Source organism: Lithobates pipiens, unplaced genomic scaffold (assembly GCF_037356315.1).
Source record: "Lithobates pipiens isolate NorthernLeopardFrog02 unplaced genomic scaffold, aLitPip1_a1.2 Scaffold_18, whole genome shotgun sequence".
Lineage (NCBI taxonomy): Eukaryota > Metazoa > Chordata > Amphibia > Anura > Ranidae > Lithobates > Lithobates pipiens.
Window position 1 is genome coordinate 570,193,682 of NW_027507758.1, and position 16,831 is coordinate 570,210,512.

General features: G+C 41.5%; 1 protein-coding gene across 1 annotated transcript; it reads right to left on the reverse strand.

Moving 5' to 3' along the window:
• Positions 1 to 11,819: 11,819 nt before the first annotated feature.
• Positions 11,820 to 15,567, reverse strand: LOC143986778 (interleukin-17F-like). Its single transcript, XM_077485183.1, has 3 exons — positions 15,544 to 15,567; positions 13,930 to 14,138; positions 11,820 to 12,069 (listed from the first exon to the last, which is right to left on the reverse strand). Exons 1-3 carry the CDS (start codon positions 15,565 to 15,567, stop codon positions 11,820 to 11,822), a joined length of 483 nt encoding a protein of 160 aa, XP_077341309.1.
• Between the last annotated feature and the right edge of the window lie 1,264 nt (positions 15,568 to 16,831).

Below are 16,831 nucleotides of genomic sequence, written 5' to 3' on the forward strand. Positions count from 1 at the left end.
GGCGCGCGGCAGAAGAACCGAAGAGGGGGACAAGACCCCCGAAGTCGGAAGAAGAGGCCGGCGGCGAGGAAGAAAGCCGGACTCCTCTACTAGCAAAAGAGCTACAAGAAGATAGCGGAGGAGTCCGGCAAGAAGACCCCCGAAGACGGAAGACCCCCGGAGCTGTGCAATAAATTATTTTATCTTGTGTGTTGTGTTTTTTTTTGTACTTTTATTTTACAGGTGAATGGGTAGGGGTACATTGTACCCCATACTCATTCACATAGGGTGGGGGGCCGGTATCCGGGGGCCCCCTTTTTAAAGGGGGCTCCCGGATTCCGATAAGCCCCTCGCCCGCAGACCCCGACAACCAACGGCCAGGGTTGTCGGGAAGAGGCCCTTGTCCTCATCAACATGGGGACAAGGTGCTTTGGGGTGGAGGGGCCGCAGGGCCCCCCCTTCCCCAAGTCACCCCCCCATGTTGAGAGCACGCGGCCTGGTACGGCTCAGGAGGGGGGGGCGCTCGCTCGCCCCCCCTTTCCTGGCCGGCCGGGTAGCGTGCTCGGACAAGGGTCTGTTGTGGACTTTGGGGGACCCCCACGCCGATTTTTTTTCGGCGTTGGGGTTCCCCTTTAAGTCCATACCAGGCGGCGGGGCCAGCGACGTCTCCTTCGCGGGCCCCGCCTACCTGGAGACCCGCTTGAAATGAGCGGACTTTTCTCCGGGCGGGAAAAGTCCGCTCATTTCTAAAGTACGGCGGACTGGCATACACACAGCCGGATTGTCCGCCGAAATGCGAGTCCGACGGACAGAATTTTGGAAAAACCGAAATTCTAAGTCCGTCGTACTGTCGGGTCAAAAAAGTATGCCGGAGGCTACACACGGGGGGGATTGTTTGGCGGACTTGAGTTTGCCGGACTTTTCCACCGGATTGTTTGATCGTGTGTACGCGGCATAAGCACAGCAGCAGAACAATGGTGAAGCAAGCTACAGTTCAACTTAGCTTTTTCCTAATAATCTGCTGCTATTGTGTTAGTGTGAGAACCTTATAGTGATACTAGTGTTGCTGCTAGTGTTGTTGTGATAGCCTCAGTGGCTGCCTGTGATGTGGGGGGATTTATTATTACAGAATCTTGTTACCTGTCTGATCAGTGATCGCTATCACCAGTCCACCAGTTTCTCTTTGAACAAGTATATAATATATATATATACAGAAACACTTGTAGATGGCCCAGGAACGTCCTCCAATGCCTCCATGTCGCTCTCACAATGGATGCCGCCATATTCCTTATTATCAGTCACTCACTATCTGACACCTGACACTGTGAGACTCAGATCATTCATTCAACATGAACGATGGAGATTCGACAAAGCAACGAGAAACACACACATTTATAATAATATACGACGGAGCATCGAAACTGTACGTCGCTGCAATTGTACATTTCCGGAGTCAAATGCTCCGCCTATAGGCTATATAAAGTTTAGCAGCTCCGTTGAATCTTCTTTATACATTCGACAGACACCATAAGCCTTCAAAGACAGGTTCGACCATAATTCATGTGGATTTTTGGACAAATGCAATTTTTGAATGAAAAACAAAATAAATAAAAACAAATTTCGGGAGTAACTAAATAAATTTATTTTTCAGACGAAAACGAAATTCCGAAACAAAATATTTCACTCTGCACATGTCTATTTGTTACTGAGCCTTGGTGCCCAATGGTCCAATACTTTCTGCAAAGGCAAAGTAAATTTGGATTTCAAGAGGTTAATTATAGGGTAGTGGTTATAGTTATATTTTAAGGGTTTAAATTTTAGGTTCTTATTAAGTGTGGTAGTCTTAGGGTATGCCTAAGGGATGTGTAAGGGAAGGTAAGATATTATGGACTAATTTGGGGGGTATAGTTTTATGGTGGAGGTGGGGAATCGATGATAAGAATCCCCTACAGCCAGTAAGGTTGAGCTCTGTAAAGAGCCCAAAGAGGAGGACAAGTCAGAAGATATCTCTGTTTTGTCTGCTGAACATCTGGCAGCCAGCTGGGATGACAACAAGTCTACTACAGAGGCCTGTCCTGCGGTGACACCCACAGAGCGGGCACAGGTTCCACTCATGTTGGAACCTCTAGGTCCAAGGAAGGAGGAGTTATCCTCAGTGAAAGAGGAGGTGCCTGAGAAGTGGCAGGAGGCCTTGTGGAATGCCCCTGAGGTTACATCAGTGGCTATGGAGTCTGCTGCCCCTACTGCATCCAATGCTGCCCCTACTGCGCCTATGGAGACGACAGAAATTGGTTCCTAATCCCGGTGAAGGCTGAAGTCCTTGTTATCTAGAAGGGGGGAAGAAGATGAGGGGGGTGAGTCTATCAGCACTCAGGAGGCTGCTCAGTGGTTGACTTCCTACCTTCCTCCAGGACGAGAACTAATCAGGCGGCTGACACTCCTGCAGGACTACATGATTTGAAAAGTTTAGGAACTCTATGGGCTGGAGTTCCCTTATGTCACAGAGGCCCTCTTCCGATATGATTGAGTCACAGCAATAGCACATGTATGGAACAGCAGCTTGGGAGAACCTGTTGGTTAGTTTGCTTACCATGATTTACATGTATACATAGATAAATATGTAAAGCTACCCCTTTAGGAATAGTGAAAATCATACAATTATAATGGTGAATACAGTTATTATTATTATCATTCAGGATATATATAGTGCCAACAGGCTGCACAGTGCGTTACAATATAAAGGAGGACAGTGCAATTACAATGCAATTTCAAGTGGTTGTAAACCCTGTTACACCACTTTTACCTACAGGCATAAGCATGAGCAGATTATTACACCCCAAAGTTCAAACACACATGCGTATGTGTATATATATATATATATATATATACAGTATCTCACAAAAGTGAGTACACCCCTCACATTTTTGTAAATATTTTATTATACCTTTTCATGTGAAGACCATGAAGAAGAAATTACACTTTGCTACAATGTAAAGTAGTGAATGTACAGCTTGTATAACAGTGTAAATTTGCTGTCCTCTCAAAATAACTCAACACACAGCCATTAATGTCTAAACCGCTGGCAATAAAAGTGAGTACACCCCTAAGTGAAAATGTCCAAATTGGGCCCAATTAGCAATTTTCCCTTCCTGGTGTTATGCGACTAGTTAGTGTTACAATGTCTCAGGTGTAAATGGGGAGCAGGTGTGTTAAATTTGGTGCACTGGAAGTTCAACATGGCACCTCATGGCAAGGAACTCTCTGAGGATCTGAAAAAAAGAATTGTTGCTCTACATAAAGATTACCTAGGCTATAAGAAGATTGCCAAGACCCTGAAACTGAGCTGCAGCACGGTGGCCAAGACCATACATTGGTTTAACAGAACAGGTTCCACTCAGAACAGGCCTTGCCATGGTCAACCAAAGGAATTGAGTGCACATGCTCAGTGTCATATCCAGAGGTTGTCTCTGTGAAATAGACATATTAATGCTGTCAGCATTGCTGCAGAGGTTGAAGAGGTTGGGGGTCAGCCTGTCAGTGCTCAGACCATATGCCACACACTGCATCAAATTGGTCTGCATGGCTGTTGACCCAGAAGGAAGATGTAAAGTTGTGCATCATCTTCCAAAGATGATGTACAAGAAAGCCCACAAACAGTTGCTGAAGACAAGCAAACTAAGGCAATGGATTACTGGAACCATGTCCTGTGGTCTGATGAGACCAAGATAAACTTATTTTGTTCAGATGGTGTCAAGCGTGTGTGGCGGCAACCAGATGAGGAGTGCAAAGACAAGTGTGTCTTGCCTACAGTCAAGCATGGTGGTGGGAGTGTCATGGTCTGGGGCTGCATGAGTACTGCCGACACTGGGGAGCTACAGTTCATTGAGTGAACCATGAATGCCAACATGTACTGTGATATACTGAAGCAGACTATGATTCCATCCCTTTGGAGACTGGACCACAGGGCAGTATTCCAACATGATAACGACCCCAAAAACACCTCCAAGATGATCACTGCCTTGCTAAAGAAGCTCAGGGTAAAGGTGATGGACTGGCCAAGCATGTCTCCAGACCTAAACCTTATTGAGCATCTATGGGGCATCCTCAAATGGAAGGTGGAGGAGCGCAAGGTCTCCAACATCCACCAGCTCTGTGATCTCATCATGGAGGAGTGGAAGAGGACTCTGGTGGCAAACTGTGAAGCTCTGGTGACTTCCACGTCCAAGAGGGTTAAGGCAGTGCTGCAAAATAATGGTGGCCACACAAAATATTGACACAGAACCCATTAATAGCGAGTACGTCACAAGCTTTTTACTCAGCCTGCCACACCCATCACATCTCCTTCCACCGCAGCCCAATGACACCGATAAAACATAATCCTGCATTCCCAGCAGGCCAATCGGATGCGTTTCTCACTGGAATGTGGCAATCACCTGACATCAGAGCCCTGCATTTCTTTTCCAATGACCGACTTTGATCTATACCAGAACTCCCCACACAACCCTCAGGGCGCCCCCTTCCCGCTGTGGGTTTATTTTCAAATCAGACACTTCCTGACGTGTCGACAAACGAGATCGGACTTTGCAAGGAAGCTCACGCTATTTGAAACGCTATGCAAACAAACGGAACCACAACGCCATGTCATCTCCAGTATATATGCGATGTTCTTCTCAACACACAGCCCAAAAGCCAACTTGGCCATTCATAGTTGGGAAACTGACCTATCCTTGTCTTTGACGGACGTTGACTGGACGAATATATACACACACATTCACAAAGGCTCCACAAATGTCTCCGTACAGGAAAACAATTTTAAAATATTCTCACACCCGCCAAACTCCACAAACTTGATTCAAACATAACTCCTACATGTTGGAGATGCTCAGAAAGCACGGGCTCACTTCTACATGTATGGTGGTCCTGTCCACGACCGTTTTGGAGGGAGATCCACCGCCTTATATGCCAAATTACCACGCTTCCCATCGACTTCTCCCCAGCGCAAATGCTTCTACACCATTCTACACTCCCCATGAAGGTATACTACCGCTCTCTAGCGCAACACCTGTTAAATGCCGCAAAGATGTGCATTCCACCTCTCTGGAATTCCAATACACCTCCTTTAGTTTCTGACTGGATTAAGCGATCTTCCAACATGGCTGAGATGGAAAATGTAATATACCAAGCGAAAGACACATCATCTAAATACTGGTCGACTTGGGCTTGCTGACATCACTTCAGAGCCTCGGCAGAGTGTAGCCAACTGTTAACCAGAGTCCCCCCACCTTAAGAATCAGATATCCAAAATTCCCATTTGAGCAGGAACACAGACACTGTTCCACAACAAACTCTACACCTCTTGACTCCCGTAGGTATTAGGACCATACTACTGGCCGTCTATATGGAGATCGACGAACGAACAGCAGACCTCTGTTAACTAATAGTTCTAGATATCCTTAGAACCCTGCACCCGAGGTCGTTACCTCAGATGACTAGCTCCTAGTGGACGTTTACTAATACTCCAATTGGTACCACTTAACTGACCCACCATCTCTGGCCACACGGGGGTATTATTTGTTTGTTTTTGTTCCGTGACCTCCTCTCCGCTCCTGCCTTTTTATGGCGCCATGCTATTTTTGTAAGATCTAGCTAATTCAGTGGGTAAGGTTATCTCGTAATAGATGCCATGATGGCAATTGGTGGTTCCCCCCCCTCTCGGTAATCTACCCCTCGCTCTGAGCTTAGTAGTCGATCTGGTCGACAACCCTATTCTTGATAGACACATACCCAATGCTTATTAATTCTTCTGTTTATAAGTTGGATATACTTGGTAAACTTGTTACAACATCGTTGAGCTTTGTTACTTTGGAAGAAAAATAGATGAACAGAAATAAATGGCTTTATTTACAAAAAAATATATACACACACCCACACCCACACACACACCCACACACACCCACACCCACACACACACACACACACACACACACATATACACTATATTCCCAAAAGTATTGGGACACCTGCCTTTACACACTCATGAACTTTAATGGCATCCCAGTCTTAGTCCGTAGGGTTCAATATTGAGTTGGCCCACCCTTTGCCACTATAACAGCTTCAACTCTTCTGCAAAGGCTGTCCACAAAGTTTAGGAGTGTGTCTTTATGAATGTTTGACCCTTCTTCCACAAGCGTATTTGTGAGGTCAGACACTGATGTTGGATGAGAAGGCCTGGCCCACAGTGTCCGCTTTAATTCATCCCAATTCTGTCGAGTTGAGGTCAGGACTCTGTGCAGGCCAGTCAAATTCCTCCACCCTAAACACGCTCATCAATGTCTTTGTGGATTTTGCTTTGTGCACTGGTCCAAGGGATTATGGTGTGGGGTTGTTTTTCAGGGGTTGGACCTGGCCCCTTAGTTCCAGTGAAGGGAACTCTTAAGGCGTCAGCATATCAAGACATTTTGTATAATTTTGTGATCTGAACTTTGTGTGAACAGTTTGGGGATGGCCCCTTCCTGTTCTACCATGACTGCACACCAGTTCAGAAAGCAAGGTCTATAAAGACATGGGTGGTGGAAAATGAACTTCAAATGCAAAAAGTCACATTATAATAGAAACTAAAACATATAAAATGAAGTGTAACAATCTAAAATATAAAAATTCCAAAGTCTATCTGTAGAGGGGTTTCCACCATCCCTGCTAAATTTTGAAAAAAAAATCTTATGCCCTGTACACACGGTCGGACTTTCCGACGGAAAATGCGCGATCGGATTTTGTTGTTGGAAAATCCAATCATGTGTGGGCTTTTTCCGTCTGAACTTCCGACACACAAAGTTTGAGAGTTGGATCTAAAATTTTCCGACAACAAAATCCGATCGTTTAATTCTGATCGTGTGTAGACAATTCCGACGGACAAAGTGCCACACATGCTCAGAATAAATTACGAGACAAAAGCTATTGGCTACTGGCCTCTTTATAGTCCCATCGTACGTTGTTGACGTCACCTCGTTCTGAACGATCGGATTTTCCAACAACTTTGTCCAACCGTGTGTATGCAAGACAAGTATGGGCCAAAATCTGAAAAAAAATCAGACAGATTTTGTAGTCGGAATGTCCGACCGTGTATACAGGGCATAATTTTCATTTTGATGTGTATTACATGTGAAATCACATATCACTGGAATTATTGCAACGGAAGTTAATCTGTGCAGCAAATATCTATAGGAGTGGTTTCCACCATCCCTGCTAAGTTTAATTTTTTATGTCTTTTTTCAGTTTGATGTGTATTATATTTCACATTACATATCACAGAGACTGGTATTGTGGTAATATTGAAGTTTATTGAGATTTCCATACATTAGAGGGTTCCACCATTATTGTTAAGTTATTGATCAGTAAGTTAGCGCTACACTTTTTATTTTTTTGTGATGTGGGAACACGTAACAGTGCTTGCCGGCAAGCCTTTTATGGCCATTTTTTTTTATTTTACTTTATTTTTATTTTATTTTAAAAGGGGCTTTGACCCTTTGATGAAGTCACGTGTTCAGTGATGCAACGTGTTAGGGAGGAGCCAGGTGTCGTCACTTCCGGTCGAGGCTGACACCAGGAGTATCCTACTTAGCTGTACTCAGGATTTTAAGATTGTAAATTACTATTTTTCATTTAAATACATGGATTGATTATACTACACTATGGAGCCCCCCTCTTTATTGCAAGATCCTACAACATCGGATTAGCTTAAAGTCCATCTTAGTATCATATTGCTGTGGCCATCTGCGGGGATCGATCAATCACTGAGGGTTCTGGGTGTATTTATACCAAGGCCTGACTTGACCTGTAGGGGTCTTTATATGAGGGGAGAGGCTGGGGGATATGAGTGGTGCACCACGGATGGCGATAATTATTGGATGAAGTGGATTTTGTTCGATCATACTGCACAAGTGCATATGCACTTTGTTCTTTTTATATGAAGGGATATTACATTCTAAATGATTATTATAAGTGGCTTTGTACTAAACTAAGAATTCATACTTGTTATTCTGTATGAAATTGGCAGGACCTCTCACTCTTACACCCCTTTCACACCAGGGCATTTTGCAGGCGCTATAGCGTTAGAAATAGCGCCTGCAATCCGCCCTAAAGAAGCTGCACCATTGTGTGTAGTGTGAAAGCCCCGAGGGCTTTCACACTACAGCGGTGCACTGGCAGGACATCAGAAAAAAGTCCTGCCAGCAGCTTCTTTGAAGCGGTGAAGGTGCGGTGTGTTTACTGCTCCTCCACTGCTGCTCCCTATTGAAATCAATGGGGCAGCGCTGTAATACCCTTTCGCGGCCGCTAGCGCAAATACGGCGGTAAAAATAGCAGCATTTTACCGCCGACGCAATGGGCGGTGTGGTGTGAAAGGGGTCTTTATGTTAGTTTTTTTTGGCCAGGCTTTGGGGAAGCTTGGTGTACAAGTATGGTATGGTATTTTTATAAACTGCACTACTGGGGTCTTTTGCCTGCATATTTTTTTTATTCTGTTTCAATAAATTTATATTGAATAAACTTCAAAGACAACATCATTTCAAATGCACATCTTTTTTACGGATGTATGCAGATGTAACATCCAAGAAAAAGGATGGGTGTCCTAGTATTAGGGCATATGGTTAATGTGATCTCATTGTCATGTTCTAGAAACCAGTGGTGATGATTTGAGCTTTGTGACATCGTGGCAGCTTAGTGCATTATCCTGCTGGAATGAGCCATCAGAAGAAGGGTATATTGTAGTCATTAAGGGGGTACATTGTAGTCATTAAGGGGTGGACATGATCAGCAATAACACTCAAGTAGGCAGTGGCATTTAAACAATGCTCAATTGGTACTAAGAGGCCCAAAGTGTGCCAAGAAAATATCCTCCACACCATTACACCACCACCAGCCCGAACCGTTGATATAAGGCAGGATGGATCCATGCTTTCATGTTGTGTACGGCAAATTCTGACCCTACCATCTGAATGTCACAGTTAAAATTGAGACAAATCAGAGCAAGCAACGCTCTTCCAATCTTCTATTGTCCAATTTTGGTGAGTCTCTGCAAATTGTAGTCTCAGAATCTTGTTCTTAGCTAACAGGAGTGGCACCCAGTGTGGTCTTCTGCTGTAGCCCATCTACTTGCGCATTCAGAGATGGTATTCTGCATACCTTGGTTGTAACAAGTGGTTATTTTAGTTACTGTTGCCTTTCTATCATCTGAATCCAGACTGCCCATTCTCCTCTGACCTCTGACCGCAACAAGGCATTTTCCTCCACACAACTGCCGCTCACTGGATATTTTCTCTTTTTTGGACCATTCTCTGTAAACTCTAGAGATGGTTGTGTGTGAAAATCCCAGTAGATCAGCAGTTCTTGAAACACTCAGACCAGCCCGTCTGGCACTAACAACCATGCCATGTTCAATGCCACTTAAATCCCCATTCTTCACCATTCTGATGCCTGTTTTGAACTTCAGCAAGTTGTCTTCACCGCGTCTAGATGTCTAAATGCGTTGAGTTGCTGGCATGTGATTGGCTGATTAGCAATTTGTGTTGCCAAGCAATTGAACAGGTGTACCTAATAAAGTGTATATATTTAGAAAAACTTTACAAGTTGGAGGCTATTCCAGACCTGGCTCCTATTTTTTTTTTTTTCTTATTTCTCCTCTTATCCATCCCCTCTTCTTGAATACCCTTAAAAATCATTAAAAACCCAATCCACACGGTCAAAATGGAAGTTACATTAATACAACTCATATTGGACATGGATGTTCCACGATGCTTTGTCTACATCAGTGGCCTCCTAATCGCGGCCTGGGGGCCGGATATGGCCCTTTGCTTGCCTTTTTTCTGGCCCTTCGGGCACTTTTTCTCTCATTGATACAAGATACTATTCCTCCCACTGACATCAACAATATAGCATAATTCTTGCAAGTGCTATCAGCTATAGGGCACTATTTCTCCCACTGATGCCAATGATGGGGCACTATTCCTCCCCTATTACCAAAGATGCATTTGTTACTCCCACTGACGCCAGGACAATTTCTTCTCCCAATGGCCACAGTCCCTCTAAAGTCTGAAGGACGGTAAACTGGCCCTTTGTTTAGAAAATTTGAAGACCCCTGGTCTACATCCTAGTTTCTAAAGCTTTGTAATAATTATCCAAGCGGTGTCTCTCACTCACTGCATGTTTATTACTAACTGTATTGAGACTGCACTTGCTGGCTATGTTATGCTTTGTCTTGGATTGTGCTTTTATTCTATCTCCACTTTTTGTGGACTGTACAGTATAAATAAAGAATTAAAAAAAAAAACAATTCAACAATACAACATTCAACTTTATTTATTATAATATAAAAATAAAAGTAGTAAAACAAGGTGTAGATAAAAAGATATAAATAATATAAATATAAATACATAGTTAAAATGCAGTTACTATAACATTTGCAATGTACATTGCTACGCATGTAATCTCACTTCATCAGTGAAACTGATCCAATATATATATCTGGTAATATATAATAAAGGCAAAGGCCAAGTTCTGTAGAATCTGTTAAAGGTGGTAATCTTATGGGCTGACCCAATCCTTGGTCTTTCATGTCACTAGGACCATGCCACATCACAGTGGACAGGAGACAACTAGTGGGATAATAGCTTCACCGTACTGGTTAAGCCTACAATATGGCTAAGTAACAGGATTTATTTAAAGTCATTGTGCAGTAACATATATTATGTAAAGGACTAGGCATGGGAATGTTAGGCACAAGCTCTACCTCAGCTATGAAGCTTAGCGTAATTTGGAAGTTGAGTGATTTTTCACACCAAAACCTAAGGCACCAAACTCTCCCATAACCTAAACTCCTAGTGCTATCAGGGTAAGATATAAGAAGTTCATCATTAGCAGCAAACTCAAGATCTAAAGGGTGCCAGAACTCAGAGAACTAAGGTAGGTGTTTAACAGGAAGCCTTCCAAATTACACTAAAGCTTTTCATTGAAATAACCAGACACAGCATGATCCATCCCTTATGGTACAGAATACTTCGCTCCTGGGATTCTCTATTTATTTGTGAATTAAATTACCTGACAACTACTGTAATATGTACCCAAAAGCATTTTTGTTTGTTTTTGGACAAATTCTGAAAGGGTTAAAACCACTGTCCATTTTTTATTACTGTCTGTTTCTGCTGAGGAGATTCATGCTCTCTATTTTTCTTGGTGATTGCCATGAGACATAAAGGGGGTTATTTACTAAAACTGGAGAGTGCAAAAGCTGGTGCAACTCTGCATAGAAACCAGCCAGCATCAATGTTTTATTGCCAAAGCTTAATTCAACAAGCTAAAGTTAGAAACTGATTGGATACCATGCACAACTGCACCAGATTCTGAGTGCACCAGTTTTAGCAAATCTTCCCCAAAGTGGTGAGGTAATCCAATATTTGAGTTGTCAGAGGAATAAAGGTGAAATCCTCTGATGAGGACATTTGTTCCAGTGACAACTGTCTAACAGAGGATTTCCATTGGTGTGGAGAGAAGAAGTAAAGGAAAATCTCCCTAATGGCACATAGAGAGTAAAAAAACTTGACGGGGTGTATTCCTTACCCTATCCAAAACTTTTGCTTTCGTTTAAGTAAACTCTTTGAGTTCATTAAGATTATTTCAGGAGTGGAACATTTTGTACCATTACATAGTTTATAAGGTTATAAAAAGCCACAGTTCCATCCAGTTCTATCCATGTGAGAGGGTCAACCGTTGGGAATGGGTCATGTTGGAGGTTCTGCCCTTCCCTTCTCCTTTATTTAAGGCTGGCAGGTTAGCAGAGTCCAGTAACATCACTCTTGTTCTTTGTTTTGTTCCGAGGCCCTATACCGGACACAGGTGCATCCAACAGTGACCATCTTCTTCTCCAGCTTGAAGGTGGGGACACAGCCTTTCATCTCCCGATGGACGACCAGGATTTCCTGTCTGATGGGGACTGAGTTCAGGTTGATGTCCACATTACCCTCTGCATCCAAACACCCAGTATGGAGACACTTGGCCTCAGCAATTGTAGAGGGGAATCGATTGTTGTTTACGTCATAACTGCGGTCAAGAAAAAAAGCATACATTGTAAGCCATTATGAAGCGACCTCAGACAACAAGTAATGTCAGCCAAGGAACTTCTAATGTTATCTTCAAATGCAAAATTCACAACTTGAATCATTTTTAATGAGCCAAGGGGAGCCCTGGTGTCACTACTGCTTTGCCTCTCCTTCTGAGCATTAGTCATTCTGATTCTCCAATTTCAATGAGTTCATTTACTAAAGGTAAACAGCCTGCTCCCTTTGCAATGGAAGTTGCACTTTGTAAGGGCATTTTGAATGTGGTGGATGAAGAAAAAAAACAGCAATTTTGCTTAACCTCCCTGGCGGTAATCCCGAGTCTGACTCGGGTTTGGATTTTACTAACAGACTCGGGATCGCATCGCTGGATGCAGGGAGGACACAGAGAGAGTTACTTATCTTGTCCCCTGGATCCAGCGATGTCTTCCGCGCTGTGTGATCGAGCTGTCCTCCGCTCGATTCACAGTGCCGAATGCCGCCCAGCTCCGTTCCCTGCAACGTTACGGCGCACGGGAGTGGAGAACCGCTCCAAATTCAAAAAAGTAAAAAGACACAAAACACACAAAACACACACAGCACTGTAATCTTACAGATTACAGTACTGTATTAAAAAATACACACCCCCTTTGTCCCTAGTGGTCTGTGCAGTACCCTGCATGCACTTTTATATTATAAATACTGTTTTTTCTGCCTGAAATGTGGAGATTGTCCATAGCAACCAAAAAGTGTCCCTTTTTTCAGTGTTTTTGGATTTGATTACATTATTGAATACTTTTTATTATTATTTATTATATTATAAACTTTATCATACCCGGGATGTCTACTAGACTCTGGTTTGAACAGATTTAAATAAGTTATTCCTAAGAATTACAGGACTACAATATAAAATGCCAAATTTCCATGCTAAATAATTGTACCGCTTTCAGCACCTAAAACCAGAATTAATCATACCGCCAGGGAGGTTAAACATGATTAGATATAGAAGTCAAAAAAGCTTAAACTCATTCACTAAGCCCTGGATAAAATTCCATTGCAAAGTGAACAGTCTATTTGCCTTTAATAAACCAATCTCTAGGTACAGACTGGATTGGTATTGCTGCTTTCTTTCAGGACATTTAAAGTAGTGTAGAAAGACATTACTATTCATACTTCAAATTTTGTTCTTTTTTTCTCTTTAATTGGTCGACTTGGTGCCCCATTAGGTGGACATTTACAAAAGTAGACATATAGGGGGAGATTTACTAAAACTAGTGCTCGCAGAATCTGGTGCAGTTCTGCATAGTAACCAATCAGCTTCCAGGTTTTACTGTCAAAACTTAACTGAACAAGCTGAAGATAGAGGTGATTGTTTACTATGCAGAATTGCACCAGATTCGGAGTGCACCAACTTTAGTAAATCACCCCCGATATACTAAAGCCTAAAAAGGTATGTCTTGCTGCAATATTATTTTAAAGTGTTAGATATGTTTTTTTTTTATCATTTTAACCTCTATTTAATGGAGTTGCCTGTAGTTCTATATAGACTTGTTCTGAGTGGCAAGGCAGTGTAAATACCAGGACTGGCTGAACAGAAATTACAATCCTTTGGCAGGTAGAAGAGCTCCCACCTTCTCATTTCCAATGGTATATTAAGCTTAAAAAGGATACTGAGGGGCATATCGTTAAATGCAAAAGATTTAATAAAAGGTAAAATGTTCCTATATTTTTTACAAACTATTAACATGTAAGAAAATGTGAATTACAAATACTATGCATTTGGAAAAAAGCTTCCCATACAAATGTAATAACTGCCCTATTCTAATAGTTGTATTTTTTTTTTTTGAGCAATAGCAGAAATTACCTGTACTCCCATGGAGAGATGGAGCGTTTCCTCACATCACCGCTTATGGCGGGAGCATCCTGTCCATTAATGTTCAGATTAATTTTCACTGATGAGGGGAACTTTGCAACAGGTGGACATCCTCCTTTCTTCAGATGATGGAGATCCACAGCCACAATAGGGATCAACAGGGAGTCTCCCAGGAGCAAAATCAGTACACTGAGCTTAATCTATGGGTAAGAAAATGAGGACCAGTTATTGATCTATAATCTACAACACAATTAGGTTGATTTCTTATAGAGTAGAGCCGTTCAGTTCACTTACTGCAAAAGTAATGTTTGCTGAGATTAGTAAATAAGACAACGCTACCTTTATATCAAGCTCATAACAAAAATTCTGTTGTTATTGCAATTGGGGTTTCAAAAGGAACACAGGTTCACCTTATTTACTTTCCCATGCAATTGTGTTTCTATTGAAATAAGGTTTTCAAAAATTGGCAACAAAATTGCCAAATATAAGGACACCAGAAGAAAGAAATTTTGACCTAGTACAGCTTTTCATCTTTTCTAATGCTATACAAGTATGTATAAATATTTTTATTGTCTTTTCTCAATGTAATCTGAATGTGTCTCTGTTTTTTTTTTCTTAATTTAATTAAATCGGTTAACTAAAAAACAAAGGAAAGAAAATTAACCAATGCTGTTAAATCACTTTTCAATTACTATTCAGTCAATATAAATTTGACGAACAAACAGAGGGATTGGACCATTGGACCAATATAGTGCCAATTTATTTTCCTTTACATAACAATTCATATTTTAATACATTTAATAAAACATATATATATATATATATATATATATATATATATATATATATATATATTTTTTTTTTTTTATGCTGAGCATAAACAAAAGAAAAAAAAAAGGAAGAAAATATTTATCATTCAGTACAATCATGTACAGGAATGCTTGTGTGTAACTTAACTCTTTCTGTCTTTATATATATTTACTGTTGTCCATCAATACAATAGATATATACATTTTGCAAATGATATTCACACCAATGGCACCACAGTTTGTCGATCCAGGGAATATAATTACCCTAGGGGGATCAGGTGCAAATTGTATTTTTCTGTATGGGAGCAAATTATACTATGCTTTTACCTTCTTCAACTATGGGTTTAGGGTTCTTTATATAATATCAGATTTTTAATTTGTTTATTGGTTTGGTTTCCCAATATTTGGACTTTTTTCAACCTGACTATGTAATCATTTTATGCCTTATTGCCTATGCAGACCTTCTCTCCTTGCTAGCAAACAAAAAATGGTCATGGAGGAAAGAATTAAAAAATATGAAAATGGAATGATCAATAAGATGCAACTGTCATATGAGTACATATATGCATAGGGCAGAAAGCTGAAATAAGATCTTCTTAAACCTTGGCACTTACAAGAGTATGTTAAAGATGAGAGAAGATACCGTATATATATATATATATATATATATATGCTTCTTTTTTTTGCTACTCTGGCTTACAATTTGAAACAATATAATAACAAGGTACAAAATGACATGGTTTGAGAGTAATGTCTAAATCTAAAAATAAATTATGGTCATTAAAGTGGTCCTCACCATGGTGGCTCTTGTTTTGTCCATAGTTCTTCTCTGTCCTCTATGTCAGTGTCCCTGCAGCAGGTAGATGCTCTGAGTTGTGCAGCAGGTAGAAGTTCGGAGCTGTATAGCAGGTAGGTGCTTTGAGCTGTACAGCAGGTAGATGCTATGACTTGTACATTAGATTGGAACCCCAGCATTATATAGGCAGCTCTGAGTAGTGGAAAGCCCTACTCCCTAGTAGTCTGTGGTTTCCTCTTTGACATCCATGTACCTAGCATGTTCCTATTGTTTGATGAGTCGAAGGAAAATCTTGCTTCAATAAATCATATAGACAGCAGCGAGACTTCCAGAACGGGAATGTTGTGTTGGTAACTTATTAACCAAATCGGCAAATAAGTTCTCTAAGATATTTGCATATCTCTTGCAGACATCTCTGTGAAATTGCATTGTGGTTTTACATTCATAAACTTTTCATGCTTTTCATCAGCTTAGTTTGAGTTGAAATTGCCATGTCGGTATGTTTTTAAGAAGTGAAAAATGGGTGTGAAAAGTGTCAAAACCCAAAGAGACAATTAGAAAAATAAATGTAATTGCTATAAGCATTTTTACCTGGTGATATGATATTTAAGTGCTCATGTTTGAATTAAGTTTATTATTACAATTTAAGTAACACCAAAACTTTTTTATGTACCGTATTTATTGGCATATAACACGCACAGGCGTATAACACACACCCTAGTTTTAAGAGGGATGTTTCAGGAAAAAACTTTCCACAGCCCCCTGCATAGTACACAGACCCCTGCACTCACAGGGGACCCCCAGTCTCTTGGGACAGCACTGCCAGCAGTACTTTAAAGTTAAGAAAAAATCACTGCCAGCCCCTTCTCATACACCGTTCCTCCTGTGTCATTGTCATAGCAAATCAAAGCTTCTAAATACCTCATTAACCACTTCCGGACCACCGTGCGTGCAGGGATAAATCCTAACTTTGAAGAGGAACATTGTTGTTGTGGCAGCAGCTAGCAGCCATAACTAGTGATGGACGAACGTTTCGCCCGGCGGTCGTTTCGCGGCGAATTTCCGACATTCGCGGTCCGCACGTTCGAACGCCTTTTTCCGTCGTTCGCCGCGGCGGACTTACGTGTTTAATGTATACAAGAACTTTAACCTTTGGTGACACGTTTATCATGTGATACAGGACAGCCAATTGAGACATGACAGCACATGGACACTTGTACATTCCCCCTAACCTATAAATACACCCGATCCGGTGGCCATTTTACATTCTTTCTTCTGTTACGATAGG